General features: G+C 42.9%; 2 protein-coding genes across 4 annotated transcripts in view; one reads left to right on the forward strand and one right to left on the reverse strand.

Annotated features, from left to right (window-relative positions):
- CPPED1 (calcineurin like phosphoesterase domain containing 1) overlaps nt 1-6,398 on the reverse strand; it is a 55,715-nt gene extending 49,317 nt beyond the window's left edge. The window contains exon 1 of the mRNA XM_071444201.1: nt 6,289-6,398. The gene's annotated coding sequence lies outside the window, so the exon portion shown is untranslated. The remainder of the gene's footprint in view (nt 1-6,288) is intronic.
- A 1,599-nt stretch (nt 6,399-7,997) lies between these two features.
- Nucleotides 7,998-13,100, forward strand: part of SHISA9 (shisa family member 9) — a 178,245-nt gene continuing 173,142 nt past the window's right edge. Inside the window, exons 1-2 of one of the 3 annotated variants that reach the window (XM_071444199.1) lie at nt 7,998-8,252; nt 9,353-9,952. In XM_071444199.1, the coding sequence (XP_071300300.1) occupies nt 9,429-9,952 (524 nt within the window). In that variant the 5' untranslated portion in view covers nt 7,998-8,252; nt 9,353-9,428. Of the gene's footprint in view, nt 8,253-8,306; nt 8,499-9,210; nt 9,953-13,100 lie in introns of those variants that run through there. The other 2 variants (XM_071444198.1, XM_071444196.1) reach the window with 2 other exon arrangements.

The following is a 13,100-nucleotide window of genomic DNA, read 5'->3' on the forward strand; positions in this document are numbered from 1 at the left end:
AAATTCATAAAGACCAACAGGACTTAACAGATTTTTAGGACAAAATCATAAACTTGTTGTGGTGAACACCATGATGTGTGGGGGAGGAGGCAGAGGTGCCAGCTGGATCCATTGCCTGTCTTGGCATTTATTCTGTGTTCATCACCATGGTATCAAAACACCTTTACAAGTTCTGAGTGTAGCCACAGTAAAGGATCTGTAGTTTTTCCTTGAGTCCTAGGAGGGATGGCTCTGTGGTTGTTGCTATTGCTATGATTATTGAACAAGCAGGTGAAAAGAAGGGATTTTAGATTTTGTTCTTAAGGAGCTGAGATTCCTCAGGGATTCAACTCCATAGCTGTATGTCAGTTGCCAGGAAAATTATATCTGTACGTGGTATAGAGATGACTCTTCTCTTGTTCCAGAAAATTCCAGCTCCAGAAAGGTCACAAAGGGAGTGAGAAGGAGCCCTCATCCTTTTACACAGAGCACAGAGAAGATGCTTGGGATGGATGGAGGCAAGAAGAGTTGTTGCATACCCTGCTGATTTGCCCTGCTTTCCCCAGCAGTGCAGGCAGCCTCCCTGAGTGTGCCAGAGCTCCCCTCAGCCCTGTGCCAGCCCCCGTGCCTCCCTTGGGCTTCCATGGATTGATGCACAGAGACACCTGAGAGCTGGCTGAATACATTTTCAGGAATGTACAGCAGATGTGCTGCAGCTTAAAGCTGTATTGTTAGTGGAAATATTATTTCCTTAGATATTTCTACATTTTCTCACATAATAAGCATAAGACTCTAGCCTTAGTATTTTTGTCTTTGACTTTTCCTGGATTTTTTTTTTCTATAGCCTTTAATGATAGATTTTGGGTTTGCTTTCATTATGAAGAAAACTAGCATTATAAAATTACCCCATTGAAAGAAATAGAATATTACATACTATAAAAAACATCTCAATGAGAATAAACTTATAAAATCTTGTTCCTTAGAGTGAAGTCTTCACTCCATTGCATACAGCTATCAATAATTAGATAGTCAACAGACCTAATACTAAACACATCCTGTGCAATGAGACAAAAAATTTGAAAACTGGACCCAGGCTGAGGCTTTACATGGAGGATCTATTTCTGATCTTGCTGTGCAAGTGTTTTAGTGTTTTCTTTTTTTTTTTTTTTGTTAACTTGAGCTAAACATTATGACAGAAACAAGTGAGATAATTGGGTATTATGAGATATCTGCTCTTTTTCATTTATGGTCATTTTATGTGTTGAAATATTTGGATTGTTTATGTAGGAAAATGATCCTATTGTTCAGCCATGTAAATTATGTCTTTCTTAATCATATTATCAAGGCTCATGTCAACTGTTCTAGTTTGCATAGAAATGATGAGCAATTTCCTTTTAAATTTTGTTATTTTTTCTTTTTAAAGAAGATCAATCCCTAAATTCACAGGGAGAATTTGTTAAACTGGAAAATCCTATTTAAGGGTTCAAGGTTTACAGAAATTACAAAATTGCCTTCAAAAAGGCCAGTTTTCTATCAGGTGTGTGGGAGTGAATGACAGACTCATTACCACATACACCCAAGAAAATTGTGAGTTGTCCTCTTACCAAGTATTCGGTTACAACTGCCCCTATAGATGTGCCTGTGTGTATATATATATTTGTATATATATACATATATATATTATTTCCATATTACACTGAAATATTCCTTTTACAGCTTCTTTACATTTTACTTCTGAGTTTCTTGCCTATATTGATTACAGATTAAACAATCCATTCTGAAGCTGTACTCTCAGATACCAGTGTTTTCTGATAAAACTGTGTTTAACCTTATTGTACTCTGCAATAATCTCCAAAATATATGTATTAGGGAACAGATATCCTAAATATTTTATTAACATTGGATTATATTTAGCAGGTTAGAGATAATCTGCTGATTTAAGTAAACACTAGAACAAAAAGATACCACAAGAATCTGCTGTCAGCATCTTTTTGCAGCACTTCTTAAGACTCCCTGATGTGCATTTCACAATGCAGTTAAAATCCTTTTATTTCTCCTATTATTTATCCAGCTGTGGGATCACTGCACTTTCACAATAATAAAAAAAGTCTAGGCAAATATATGTTATAAAACCACCAAAATATTATTAAAAATGTTCTGCTACACATTAGTTACTCTATGCATTAAATTTTCAGTTTAATATTGCCTTTATGCAAAGAGCAAGGAAATGAGATTGATGCCTTTTCATTCAAGATAGTAAAACAGAGTACCTAGACAGATGTTCTAGATAGATACTGCATTTATGTAGGTGTAGCAGAGTTGCACTGTGCTCAGAAATATTAATGATGAATACTGTTAGCACTATCAGAATGCTGTCTAGAAAGAAAACATAAGGAATGGCATTTACTCTTCCACCTTGAAATCTTCCTGGCTTTTTGACCCATCTGTCATTATACCTGGTTGATGGGTTATTTCTTCTCACTGGCTTTCATGCTAAAGGACAGAGGAGCAAATCCCTTTGGAGCCAGCTTTAGCACTGCTCCTTACAGTTGGCTGTCAAGTGGAGTCAAGAAGGGACAGTTGCTACCATCTGCCTAAAAGAGTGGCCTGGAACCTGTGTGTGTGTTTGTGCACGTCAACAGCTTTCCAACATATGGGCCTGAATTTAGTTTCTGAATTCATTATTGGGCTTTCAAATATGTGACCCGGTTTCAGATGTACTGACCACTCAGACATCTGGTGGTTTCATGTAAGCTGTGATTATTCAGTATCTCTTGTGCAAAATCACTCAGTGCAGTGCAGTTTTTATTTTAAATTAGTGAGAAGACAGTTGTTGAATTTAGTAGATCCTGAGCTGGTCTTTGGATGTTTAATCTTCTTGACATCTGACCCTCTTGGCCAGGCCTACAGTCACATAAATGAATCTGACAGCCACCTGAAAACTGGTGACAGCATCACCTGGCACTGATAACTGTGTCAGAGAATTAAAAAGGTATCACAGAACTCTGACCATAATTACTTTGTGCCACTTATTTCCTCTGTCTCGTGACTTAGCATTTTAAAACCCTGAACATCTTTTTAACAGTTAGCATCCTTTAGAAATGGAACTGTCAAGAGAAATTTTCTTATTCATAAATCTGAAAGTTCCTGCATCTATATATTAGTACTATATGTAAGACTCAAAATACATCAAGCTCCTGATGGGCATGTTGTGACAGTGATACAGGGAGACATCATTAAAGCTTATTATCAGGGAAGCACACTAAAAAGGTCTAATTTTCAGTAAGAATTTTTGATTTTGGTTGCTTGACAGAACATTTTGGAAGACATGCAAGATATATGGTGGCTAAAATATTTTGTTAGTTAAGTAACACAGCAACTTTACCTTTCTGTGAAGATCAAGTTGTTCACTTCCATAGGCCTTGAGGGTTATTAGTGCTGAAACTGGCAGACTTTAACTGACTCATTGATTTGACTTCTTGTTCTACCTTCTGTCCATGGACGTTCGAGGCCTGAAGAATGCACACTGTAGTCTAAACTTGTCTACCTCTTTATCTCAGTTGCTGAGGAGTTTTAGAAGAGGTATTGGTTAGATCTGCTCCTCAGCTGGTCTAACATATGCCAGAATCAAACAGCAGATGATCAGAAAATTTTCTCTCCTATGTGTCCTGCTCTATATCTAAGCACAGCTTCTCTATGCTCAGGCACAATATACAGCCTATTATACTCACTTTAACCTTGACAATTTTTAATGCTATTTTAGACCTGTTTGGAAAGTCTTCCTTTCTGCCTTGAAAAGTTGAACTCATGGGAACAAAGATGATTTGCTTTTGGAAAGATACAAAAGCAGTTCCAAGTTTTTTGATCCTGTGTAGCTTTTATTTATCTTTTTTATCCTTTTTTTTGTGACAACAAGATAAAGATTTTGTTGGCACAAGGTTGCAATGATCTGCAGAGCTTTCTTTGTCAGCTGCAGTAGTCCTCAGACACCTGGTCAATCACTCCAGATCTAAATTCCAGGTCAGTCTAAGTTGTAACAAGCAGAAATGTACCTTGTTCACTGGTACTTGCAATACTGCTGCAATTCAAAAGTAACATCAGTTTTGCCAAAGAAAGAAACTGGCTGTCAGCTTTCCTTGTTCAGGATCAGAGCAGTAGCTGTGCAACAGGCAAACCTGAGGGCACAGCTCGTTTTTCAGCCGCGCTGCTGGAAGCTGCTTTAGACCTGTTGGCACTTTCTCCTCACTGCTGTATACTGAAGGCATTTGCACTATACATGTATTTGCTCTTGTATGTTTATTTGCAAGTACTCTGTTTACCCTCTACATTTATCTGAATCTTCTTAATCTCCTTTGAATTAAGCTGAAGCTATGAGAACTCTTGGGATTTCATGAAGTCCACTCCAAATATGGCTGCGGTTACTGCCTGCCTAAAACCCAACCCACGTAATTATTACAGTTTAGGTTTTACAAGAAGACTGAAGAGGAAAAATATTAGGTTACAAAGGTAATTTCTACATTATAGAATTGCAATAAATTATATTCCTCCTCAGTAAGCCATAAAACCAAGTCTCTCATGGTTTTTCATTCATGCAGCACCTCTTGGCTCATTAAAATCTCTTGATGGTGATCCCTTTGCTACATGCAAAGTGTATTTTTTGAGACCTGATGACAATAACAAAGAAGTGCTCAATGTGAGATGTTCTTGTTAAAATTGCTATGAATCCATGAAGTTATGAGAACAAGCTGCTTCTGTCCTAGTCTGTATGTGCATATTTTTTAATGAAAAGGGAAAGGTTAGTTAGAAGATGTGTGCTCACTATTTATAAAAGCAGAAGTGTATTTAGTGTCAACACAATGCAGGTTGGGATTTCACACATTGTTGTACTGATACACTAATGATTGCAGTTACTGGTTAAAAGAGCAAAGGCTTATGAAGTGTTTGCTATGTAACTAAAACCAAATGCATTTTAACCACCCAGCAAGACTAATACCTCTGGGGAAGGACACTGCTCATACAGGAGTGACAGAACTTGATAGAAGCTAATGGGGCTCTCTGATCTATGCAAATTCAACAATGTAGAGCTGTTAAAAAAACCCCAGACTTCTGTGTTGTGTGATTCAGGGTGTTTACAGTATTTGTGAATCATAGGACTTTTTTTCAGTATCCATCAACATTATGTCACTTGTAGCCTCCTTGGTAAAACACACTTCTTTAACTCTGTCTTTAAAGAGTTCTTTAACTCATGTCTGCTAAGACTTCTTCCAGGTCTCAAGCTTCCCTAGTGCTGCCCAGCAGATATCTTCCACCACTGACTTGTTCTTTCAAAGACAGTGATTGCAAACCTGCTGCCACTTGATCTGGCACAGAAGAACCATCACTTCTTCTGTTCTCTAGCCACAAAACATTTTGTATCTACATCCAGACACCCCACTACAGCAGGAAGTGACTACCAAGGAAACAGACCTTGACTGCTTCATTCCAATTTCCACATGACACTTCTTATCACAAATTACACACAATACTTTCACATCAACACTGCCTGAGGTCAGGTCTAGCTGCTTTTTTCTGACAAATATTTGCAGCTCTGGAATGTCAGTTAATAATAATGATTGAGCTAAAGGGCATTTTTTGGGAAATTATAATTAGCTAGAAAGCTCCATTGACTCAATGCTCTGCAAAGGACTATTGTCTCTGTCAGGACTATTCTCCCAGGGAAATACTCAAAGGTTGCATCAACATTGTTATAAATAAAAATGAAATAAAGAATTTTGAACATGATAATTGTAATTGCTCCATACGGTCTAGTTGTTCTCTACTCTTCATATTTGCCCCCACCTCAACATTCAGGTTAACTCACTGACTTTCTCTCCTAATTTTACTCTTTTTCAAACTCTCTTATTTACATAAAAAAATCCTGCAAGAATCAGTTCTATATACAATTCCACACAGAATTCCATAAACAGAGTATGAGTGTATATGCAGCTTCCCTGTGACATGAGTACACATTGCTACTGAATTTACCAGGAACGGTGCCTATTTTCTAGGTTAAAGTTGAACCACAAGCATTGCCATTGATTCACATCATCTTGGTGAAAACAAGTCAAAGAAATTAGAGGGAAAATATAAGAAGAATTTTGCATATGGCTGGTGCCTAAAGTAAGAATTCCACTTAATTAAATGGATTTGCACTTGAGTAAAGAGAATTCTGTAGGTTCAGGTTGAAACATTCATCCTCTCAGTTATTTCACAGGCAAAGAACGTTCCTTATGGGATAAATCTGTAGAAAAGTAGGCAATTATTACTTACCTTAAAGCAATGTCAAAAAGAGAAGTCTTGAAATTCTTGAAGTCTTGAAAGTGGAAGATGATGGTGTGAAAACAGGAAATCTTTGATGTTTCTCAACTTGTTCAGCATACCTGAAATAAATAAGACACTTATTGACTGACTTAATTGTGAAAACTTTTATAAAATCACACAATGACCCAAAATGTGCCTCAGTACTGTGTGTAATACTAATTTCTCTCAACTAGTTTTATTTCCATTTATTGTAACAAATGGGTTTATATTTTGGTCATGCAGGTGTTCTTAGAAATGTATGCTATGAAGCCATTAAAGCACACTGCCACAGGTCTAGTAAAAATGGTTTGTGCCTCAGTCTAGAACAACTCCAGCTCACTATTAGAATTATAAGACGTGGTACAGCCAAAATCACTGCTAATACAACTAACTGGCAGAGAAAGCATAACAACTGAAGTAACTTAAAATTAATTAAGGATAGCATGATTTATGGGTTCTGGGTTCCATAGGTCTGATCCAAAATCTCTTGGTGCTACAAAAAATGTTTTTTTTTCAAGAAGGTTTGATCACCCTCCTGCTTTTTCCCAAGCACATGTCACTTAGGGTTGAGTTCTGATCTCATGGACCTGAATCCCACAGATGTCAGGTTCTAGCCTAAATCCTTCGGGCTTCTTTTTTGTAGGGGAATTCTCAAGGAAAACCCTAGGAACTCAGCAAAACAAGAAACTTGTACCATATTTGGTCAGGATTAACAACCCATAAAATAAATCGGTTTTGGATGTTATTATTTCCATACATGTATAGCACTAATCATGCAAAATATTTAAGCAGCTTTTTAGCCGTCAAATCAACAGGGAAACTTGCATAATCTTAAGTGCTTGACAGACTGGACCTTAAATGTCTCTAGGTGCAATAATAAGTACGGAAAAGATTCATTTTGTGCAGTATTTTCAGCACAAACTGCATCACAAAGTGTTAAATAATAAATAATAGCAGAGAGAAGTATACACAAGGGAGGAATGATATGATTTCAGAGGGGACTTGAAAGGGGATGTTGATGAGGTGGAGGTTTTAAGAATTAAATATTAAAACCCAGAAAGGCTGGTTTTTGGCTGGGACTGATTGTTTTTTCTCTGCTGAGAAAAAAAGGGGCTTTCTAACCTACCTCCTGGACAAAGATGCCAGGCTTACTGTCAAAGCATTCAGTGGAATCATCACTGTACTTAGAGTCTATTTTTAAGAGAAGGCAAAGGATTGCAATTAGCTAACTACAGGCCTCTCAGATTCCAAACGTCTGCTTTGTCCTCTGCCTCACCTTTCCATTTATTTACTGCGTAACAACTCCACACGGACTTGGCCCAAGTTCCTGAAGAGCGTCGGGGATGCAGAGGGAGAGGGAGGGCAGCCTGGCGTGGCAGAGCCCAGCACTCCAGCCTTCCCCAGAGCCAAGGGCAGCCCTGGAGGCCACGGCAAGGCAGGAAAAGGGAAGCGGCTTTCAGCACCAGCCCACACTGTTAAATCGCGCCATAGTGGGCTTATTTCCTACATTTGGTGGCAGCATAGTATTCAGGATAATATTATTGCTACTTGCACAGGTTACCGCCGAACCAAACGACAGAAATGAGAGAGTTAAGTAACAGCGATGGAGAGCGAATCACTAAAAAGTCTTTCCCAGAGTCAGTTCTCTGTTTGGGGGAAGTTATTTCAATTCTGTATCTCGCAAACAACCCGCTGCCTCACCGTGCCCTCTGGAGCCAACTGACTGACACTATAAGGAGATTTTTAAATAAATGATGCGCGGGAGCAGCTCATGTTTAGCAGACAAAGCCCCGCTCGGCAGCATGCACTGCGAGCACCGCCGTACCTGTGCTCGGCACGCCGGGGCCGGGGCAGAGCCCGCTCCCGCCCGGCCTTAGCGGAGGCGCGGCCCCATGGGCGCCGCTCTGCCCGCGGCACCTGCCTTGGCCTCGCAGGTGAGTGCGTCTCCGGAGAGCGCTCGGAGAGGAGTTCCCGGGAGAAGGAGCGCTCTACTTATCGGCAGAGGAGCTCTCCTGCCGCGGAGCTGCCCCACGTTCGCCCAGCGCAGCCCAGCCTGGGCCGGCTGTCCCCTACCCCGCTCGGCGCGGGCCGGGCTGAGGGAAGCGAGGGACGAGGAGGCGCTCCCGCGCTTTTGGAGCCGCACCTGTCGGGAGCGCCCGCCGGGCCGGGAGGTCTCTTATGTAAGGGATGGCGGGGAGCGGGTGAGGGGGGCGAGGCGGGGGGCGGCTCTGCGGCGGGGCTGACGCGAGGACGGGGAGCTCCACAGAGGGGCTGGAGGGGAGGAAGAGAGAGAGAGGGAGAGGGAGGGAGAAAGGGAGAAGTCGCCGGCCCCTCAGCGGGGCTGCCAGGGGGGACAGGCGGGCGGGCAGCCCCGTCTCTGGCACGCCGCTTCCCGCGGCCGCCTCAGAGGACGGGCTGGGCTCTCCCCGCTGGCACCGCGCTCGCCCGCCCGCCGCGGCACATCTCCCTTCCCCGGCGGCTGGATGCCGCGGCGGGTCCGTCCAGCCTCCCGCGCCCTGCCCTGGCAGCCCGGCCGCGGGCGGGGCTCGGCGGGTGTCTGAGGGAGTTGTGCGAGAGAGCGCGCCGGGCTCCGCGGGGGAGCGGAGGGTGGGTGCCCCCGGCGCCCCGCGCTGGCACCAGGCTGCGCGGGGAGGATCCTCGCTCGCCCTTCTCCTCCTCCCGCCCCTGCAGCGCCCTCGCCTCAGCCCTCCCGCTTGGCGGCCCCTCCACGCCCCTCTGCCAGCCCGGCGCGGTGCCCCGCACGCCGCCGCCACCTCCACCCCTCGGTCCTCCTCTTCCTCCTCCTCCTCCTCCTCCTCCTTCTCCTCCTCCTCCTCCTCCCGCGCTCCCTCTCACGCGCACTCCGCTCCACAAGTGCCGCGCGCTCGCTGCTCCGGAGCGGAGCGGGGCCGGGCTGCGGACCCTGCGCGGGGGCTGCGGACCCTGCCCGGCCCGTTCGGGGCTGTCCGTGGTGCTGGAGGCGAGCGCGGGCTGAGCGGACGCCCGGCTCCTGACGGAGCCCCTTTATGTTCAGCTCCTGGCGCAGCGCAGCATCCAGCAGCTCGAGCGGCGGCGGCAGCAGCATCGCTGAGCCGGGGCTGGGAGGCAGAATGGAAGGCTTTATTCGGCTGCTCTTCGGCTACTTGGTGGCGGACCTTCTCACGCTGGTGTGTCGGGCTCAGGAGAAAGCTGGCCAGCAGCTGGGGAGCTTTGTGGTGCTCTCGGGAGGAAACCACTCCAGCCTCGGGGAGCAGATAGACCCCTCCGAGCCACCTCCCACCCCAGACTTCTGCAGGGGCTACTTTGACGTGATGGGGCAGTGGGACCCCCCCTTTAACTGCAGCTCGGGGGAGTTCATCTTCTGCTGTGGCACTTGTGGCTTCAGGTTTTGCTGCAAGTTCAAGAAGACGAGGCTGGATCAAAGCACCTGCACAAACTATGAGACGCCGTTGTGGATGAACACTGGGAAGCCTCCTTCCCGCATAGACGACCCTCTGCATGACCCTACCCGGGATAAAACCAACCTTATTGTCTACATCATCTGTGGGGTTGTAGCAGTCATGGTGCTGGTGGGGATCTTCACCAAACTAGGGCTGGAGAAGGCACACAGACCCCAGCGGGAGCACATGTCCAGGTAAGGCTGAGTGCCAGGCAGCAGGGTCCCCTTCCCCCCCAGCTTCTGCCCAGCCCCTAGAGAGGAGAGAGGAGCCCATGTGTCCCTGCCAAACAAACAACTCCTGCCAGGCAGGCTGCATTCCCCTGCAAGGCGACCGAGAGAGACCAACTTTGCTGAGCAGAGCTCCTGTGGTGCCCCCAGCCCAGGTTACCACAGAACATGCATATTGAGGAAGATGAGGGATAATTGTGGAGTCTGCACAGACAGTAGTCCATTTTTATCTGCAGTGCCCGACCCTCTCCCTAACAAGATCCAGCAAGTGTTCCCAGATAGACTGTGCATAAATAGAGAAACAAATTCTGAAACCAGCAACACTGAATTATAGAAAGCCTGATGTGTTCCCTCTTCCAACAGTTTCAAAGATTGGAAAATGTTTTTACTTCTCAACAGAAGGATGTAAACAAATGCCATCTCACCCTCCTTCTCCAGCTGCAAAATGGTTTTGGCAGGACCTTCCCTACTCCTCCAGCCCTTGCAAGTGTGTGAGCTATTTGTAAAATTTCTAAGCTGTGAAAATGAGTCAGGGTGGAAGGGAAGAGGAAGACACAAAAAGGAAAAGCTATTGTAGAATTTCTTAACATTTTTTCAGTTACTGTTGAGAGGTAAAAAATGGAATATGAAAGTCTTGCCTCATCCATGTATTTGTGTGTTCTAACTGTCTCCACGGTGTAATGGCTGAGTTATATCAAAGAGAACCTCCCCCACCTAGAGTTAGGAATGCTGTGTACCATCTACTCCAGATCCTGGCTGCCTAGTGGTGGATAGGCAGGTGGGCAACTCGGGACAGAGCCCAGTGTCTTTAACAACATATTCCAAAAGCAGATTGTCGCAGCAGTTCAAAATCAAGGCATAACACATTTGTCAAGTTTGCAGCCTGTCTGATTCTTTATGCTAATCCCAGGCACATGAAAGTAAAGCAGATGGGGGAAAGGCATTAAAAAAGGCAAACAGATCCATTAAAGAGTCTAAATAGATCCCAGCATATTGGGCAACTTCAGTGATGAAATACAATGAAAGGATACCTTCTACTGGATGTGCAGTGTGGCAGAAAACTTCCTCTTGCCCCGACTGCTGATGGTGTAGCCCACAATCTTTAAGGCTTAGCTGAAGAGTCATCCTTTGAAAGACAGTCCAAGAGATCAACTCAACACCTGGAGCCTCATTTTTACTGAAGTTTCTGCATGACTTTTTGATTAACTGCTTATTTTGAAATGAACAGAGAAAGTCACAGAAATACTCCTGAAATGCATCACCAGTCCATGAGCTATTATTTGCTATTTATAAACTGGCTGATATGGATATGCTTTACTACTGAGGGGAAAAGCACATTGCAGAAATTTTAGTCAACAGCGTGTGTCAGTGACACTTCGGCAAAGATGGTTTTTGTTGAGGAAGATATGATAATCCTTTAGACATTTTGAATATAAATTGAGCAAAACAATACATGGGTCCCATTTTTTAAAAAATTTTAATCCACAGAGCTTGTTTGCAAAAAGTTCTCCCTTGCTTCAGTCTCTCTCTATAGGGTCTTTGTGCAGGCAAAAAAAGAGGGCTCATAACATTCCCAAAGCCCAGAACAGAGTGAAGTTATAGACATCCCTGCAAATTATGGCTAAAAAAGGTCCTGCTTCTGTGAGTGGAAATATTTGCTATGTAAAGTACAGGTGTAAAGTATTCTGAAAGGATATTCTGTCTCAGTTTATGGAAGTAGAATTATGGGGGATTGGAAAATCATTCTCATATCCTTGAGTCATGTATGCATAGAGATTAGGTTGCTGAAGTGGGTCTTAGCAAAGGTCGTCTGTTACCTTGATTACTTAACAGCGTCTGGGATCCTGTACATGAAACTCTTCAAGGCAGGATTATATAGAAACTTGGAAAGTCATGATCACATGGCAAAACAGTCACCCACTCAGTACACATAATAGCTAGTCATGTTCTGAAAAAGAAGATCTATGGCTTTTTTTTTTTTTTTAATAAGTTCGCTCTTATTCCAGTTGTAGGATAGGTTTAACATTAATTTGAAAAGGAATTAGATTTGTAAATCCCTTTGGCAATCTATAAATATATTCATTGAGTGAAGAATTGAAGTAACCTCTTAGTCCTCAAGTGAGTGTTTAACTAAAATATTCCATTCTAGCTCATTTTACACTACTAATATTCTGAAAAAAGGCTGCAATGCTTAAAAATAATTTATCTGTTCAAACAGTTAATAGTACCAACAATTGATATAATATGTAGGCTGTGTTCATAGTCACCTTCTTTTATAATATTCATCACTACAACATCAGAAAAACAAAACAAAAAGGAACACCTCCCACGTTTTTTTCTGTACTGAACCTTATAAATAAGCAGAAGTTTAATGCATCGAGAGTGTTAGGTAGGCCAAAGCAAAAGTAATAAGTGTTACTCCATTTTGGCTGGCAGCAAGAAACACACAGAGAATGATTTGTCATCTATTTCCTCAGCTAAGATTGTGTCCTTTCCCTTGCCTAGCCAATGGCTACATGAAAAATTTGAATCCCCTTCATTTCTATGAAAAAAATTCACCTAGGAAAGGGATAGTACTGCTTATCAAAAAAGACAATGCAGAATGGAAACTGATTTTTTTATGGGGGCTGATTTTTTAAGAAAAATGAACTGAGTATAACTCATGTAAATGATACATTTCCATTTTAGATTTACTAAGAAATATTTCAAAATATGAACAGAGACCTGAAACGTGGGAATAAGAACATTGACTTCTAAATAGGAAGCAAAACTGTGCCACACTTTTTAATTTCTTGCATTACTTCATCTTGCAGTCAGTAGATCTGCTATTGAAGTAAGACACTGGTGTGTGTAAAAGTGGTACAATGTTAATAAAGAAAGCTTTCAGCTGCCTTTCATTAAATTTTGTTTACTACTATACCAAAACAAACTAAGAACACTCCATTAACTTCACTGAATTTTCCTGATATATTTGACAATGAAAAAAGCATTGTGGAAATGTATTTAATCAGTGAAAAAACATCCATAGGAAGAAGTCTCTTTTGGGTGAGTCCCTTTAGGAAAAAAAGTCAAGACTTGTCCATTCTTAGAGAGAAAGGGCTTGTTACTTCTTTTG

The sequence above is a fragment of the Agelaius tricolor genome, unplaced genomic scaffold (genome assembly GCF_023055355.1).
Source record: "Agelaius tricolor isolate 1412-34295 unplaced genomic scaffold, bAgeTri1.0.p SCAF_19, whole genome shotgun sequence".
Lineage (NCBI taxonomy): Eukaryota > Metazoa > Chordata > Aves > Passeriformes > Icteridae > Agelaius > Agelaius tricolor.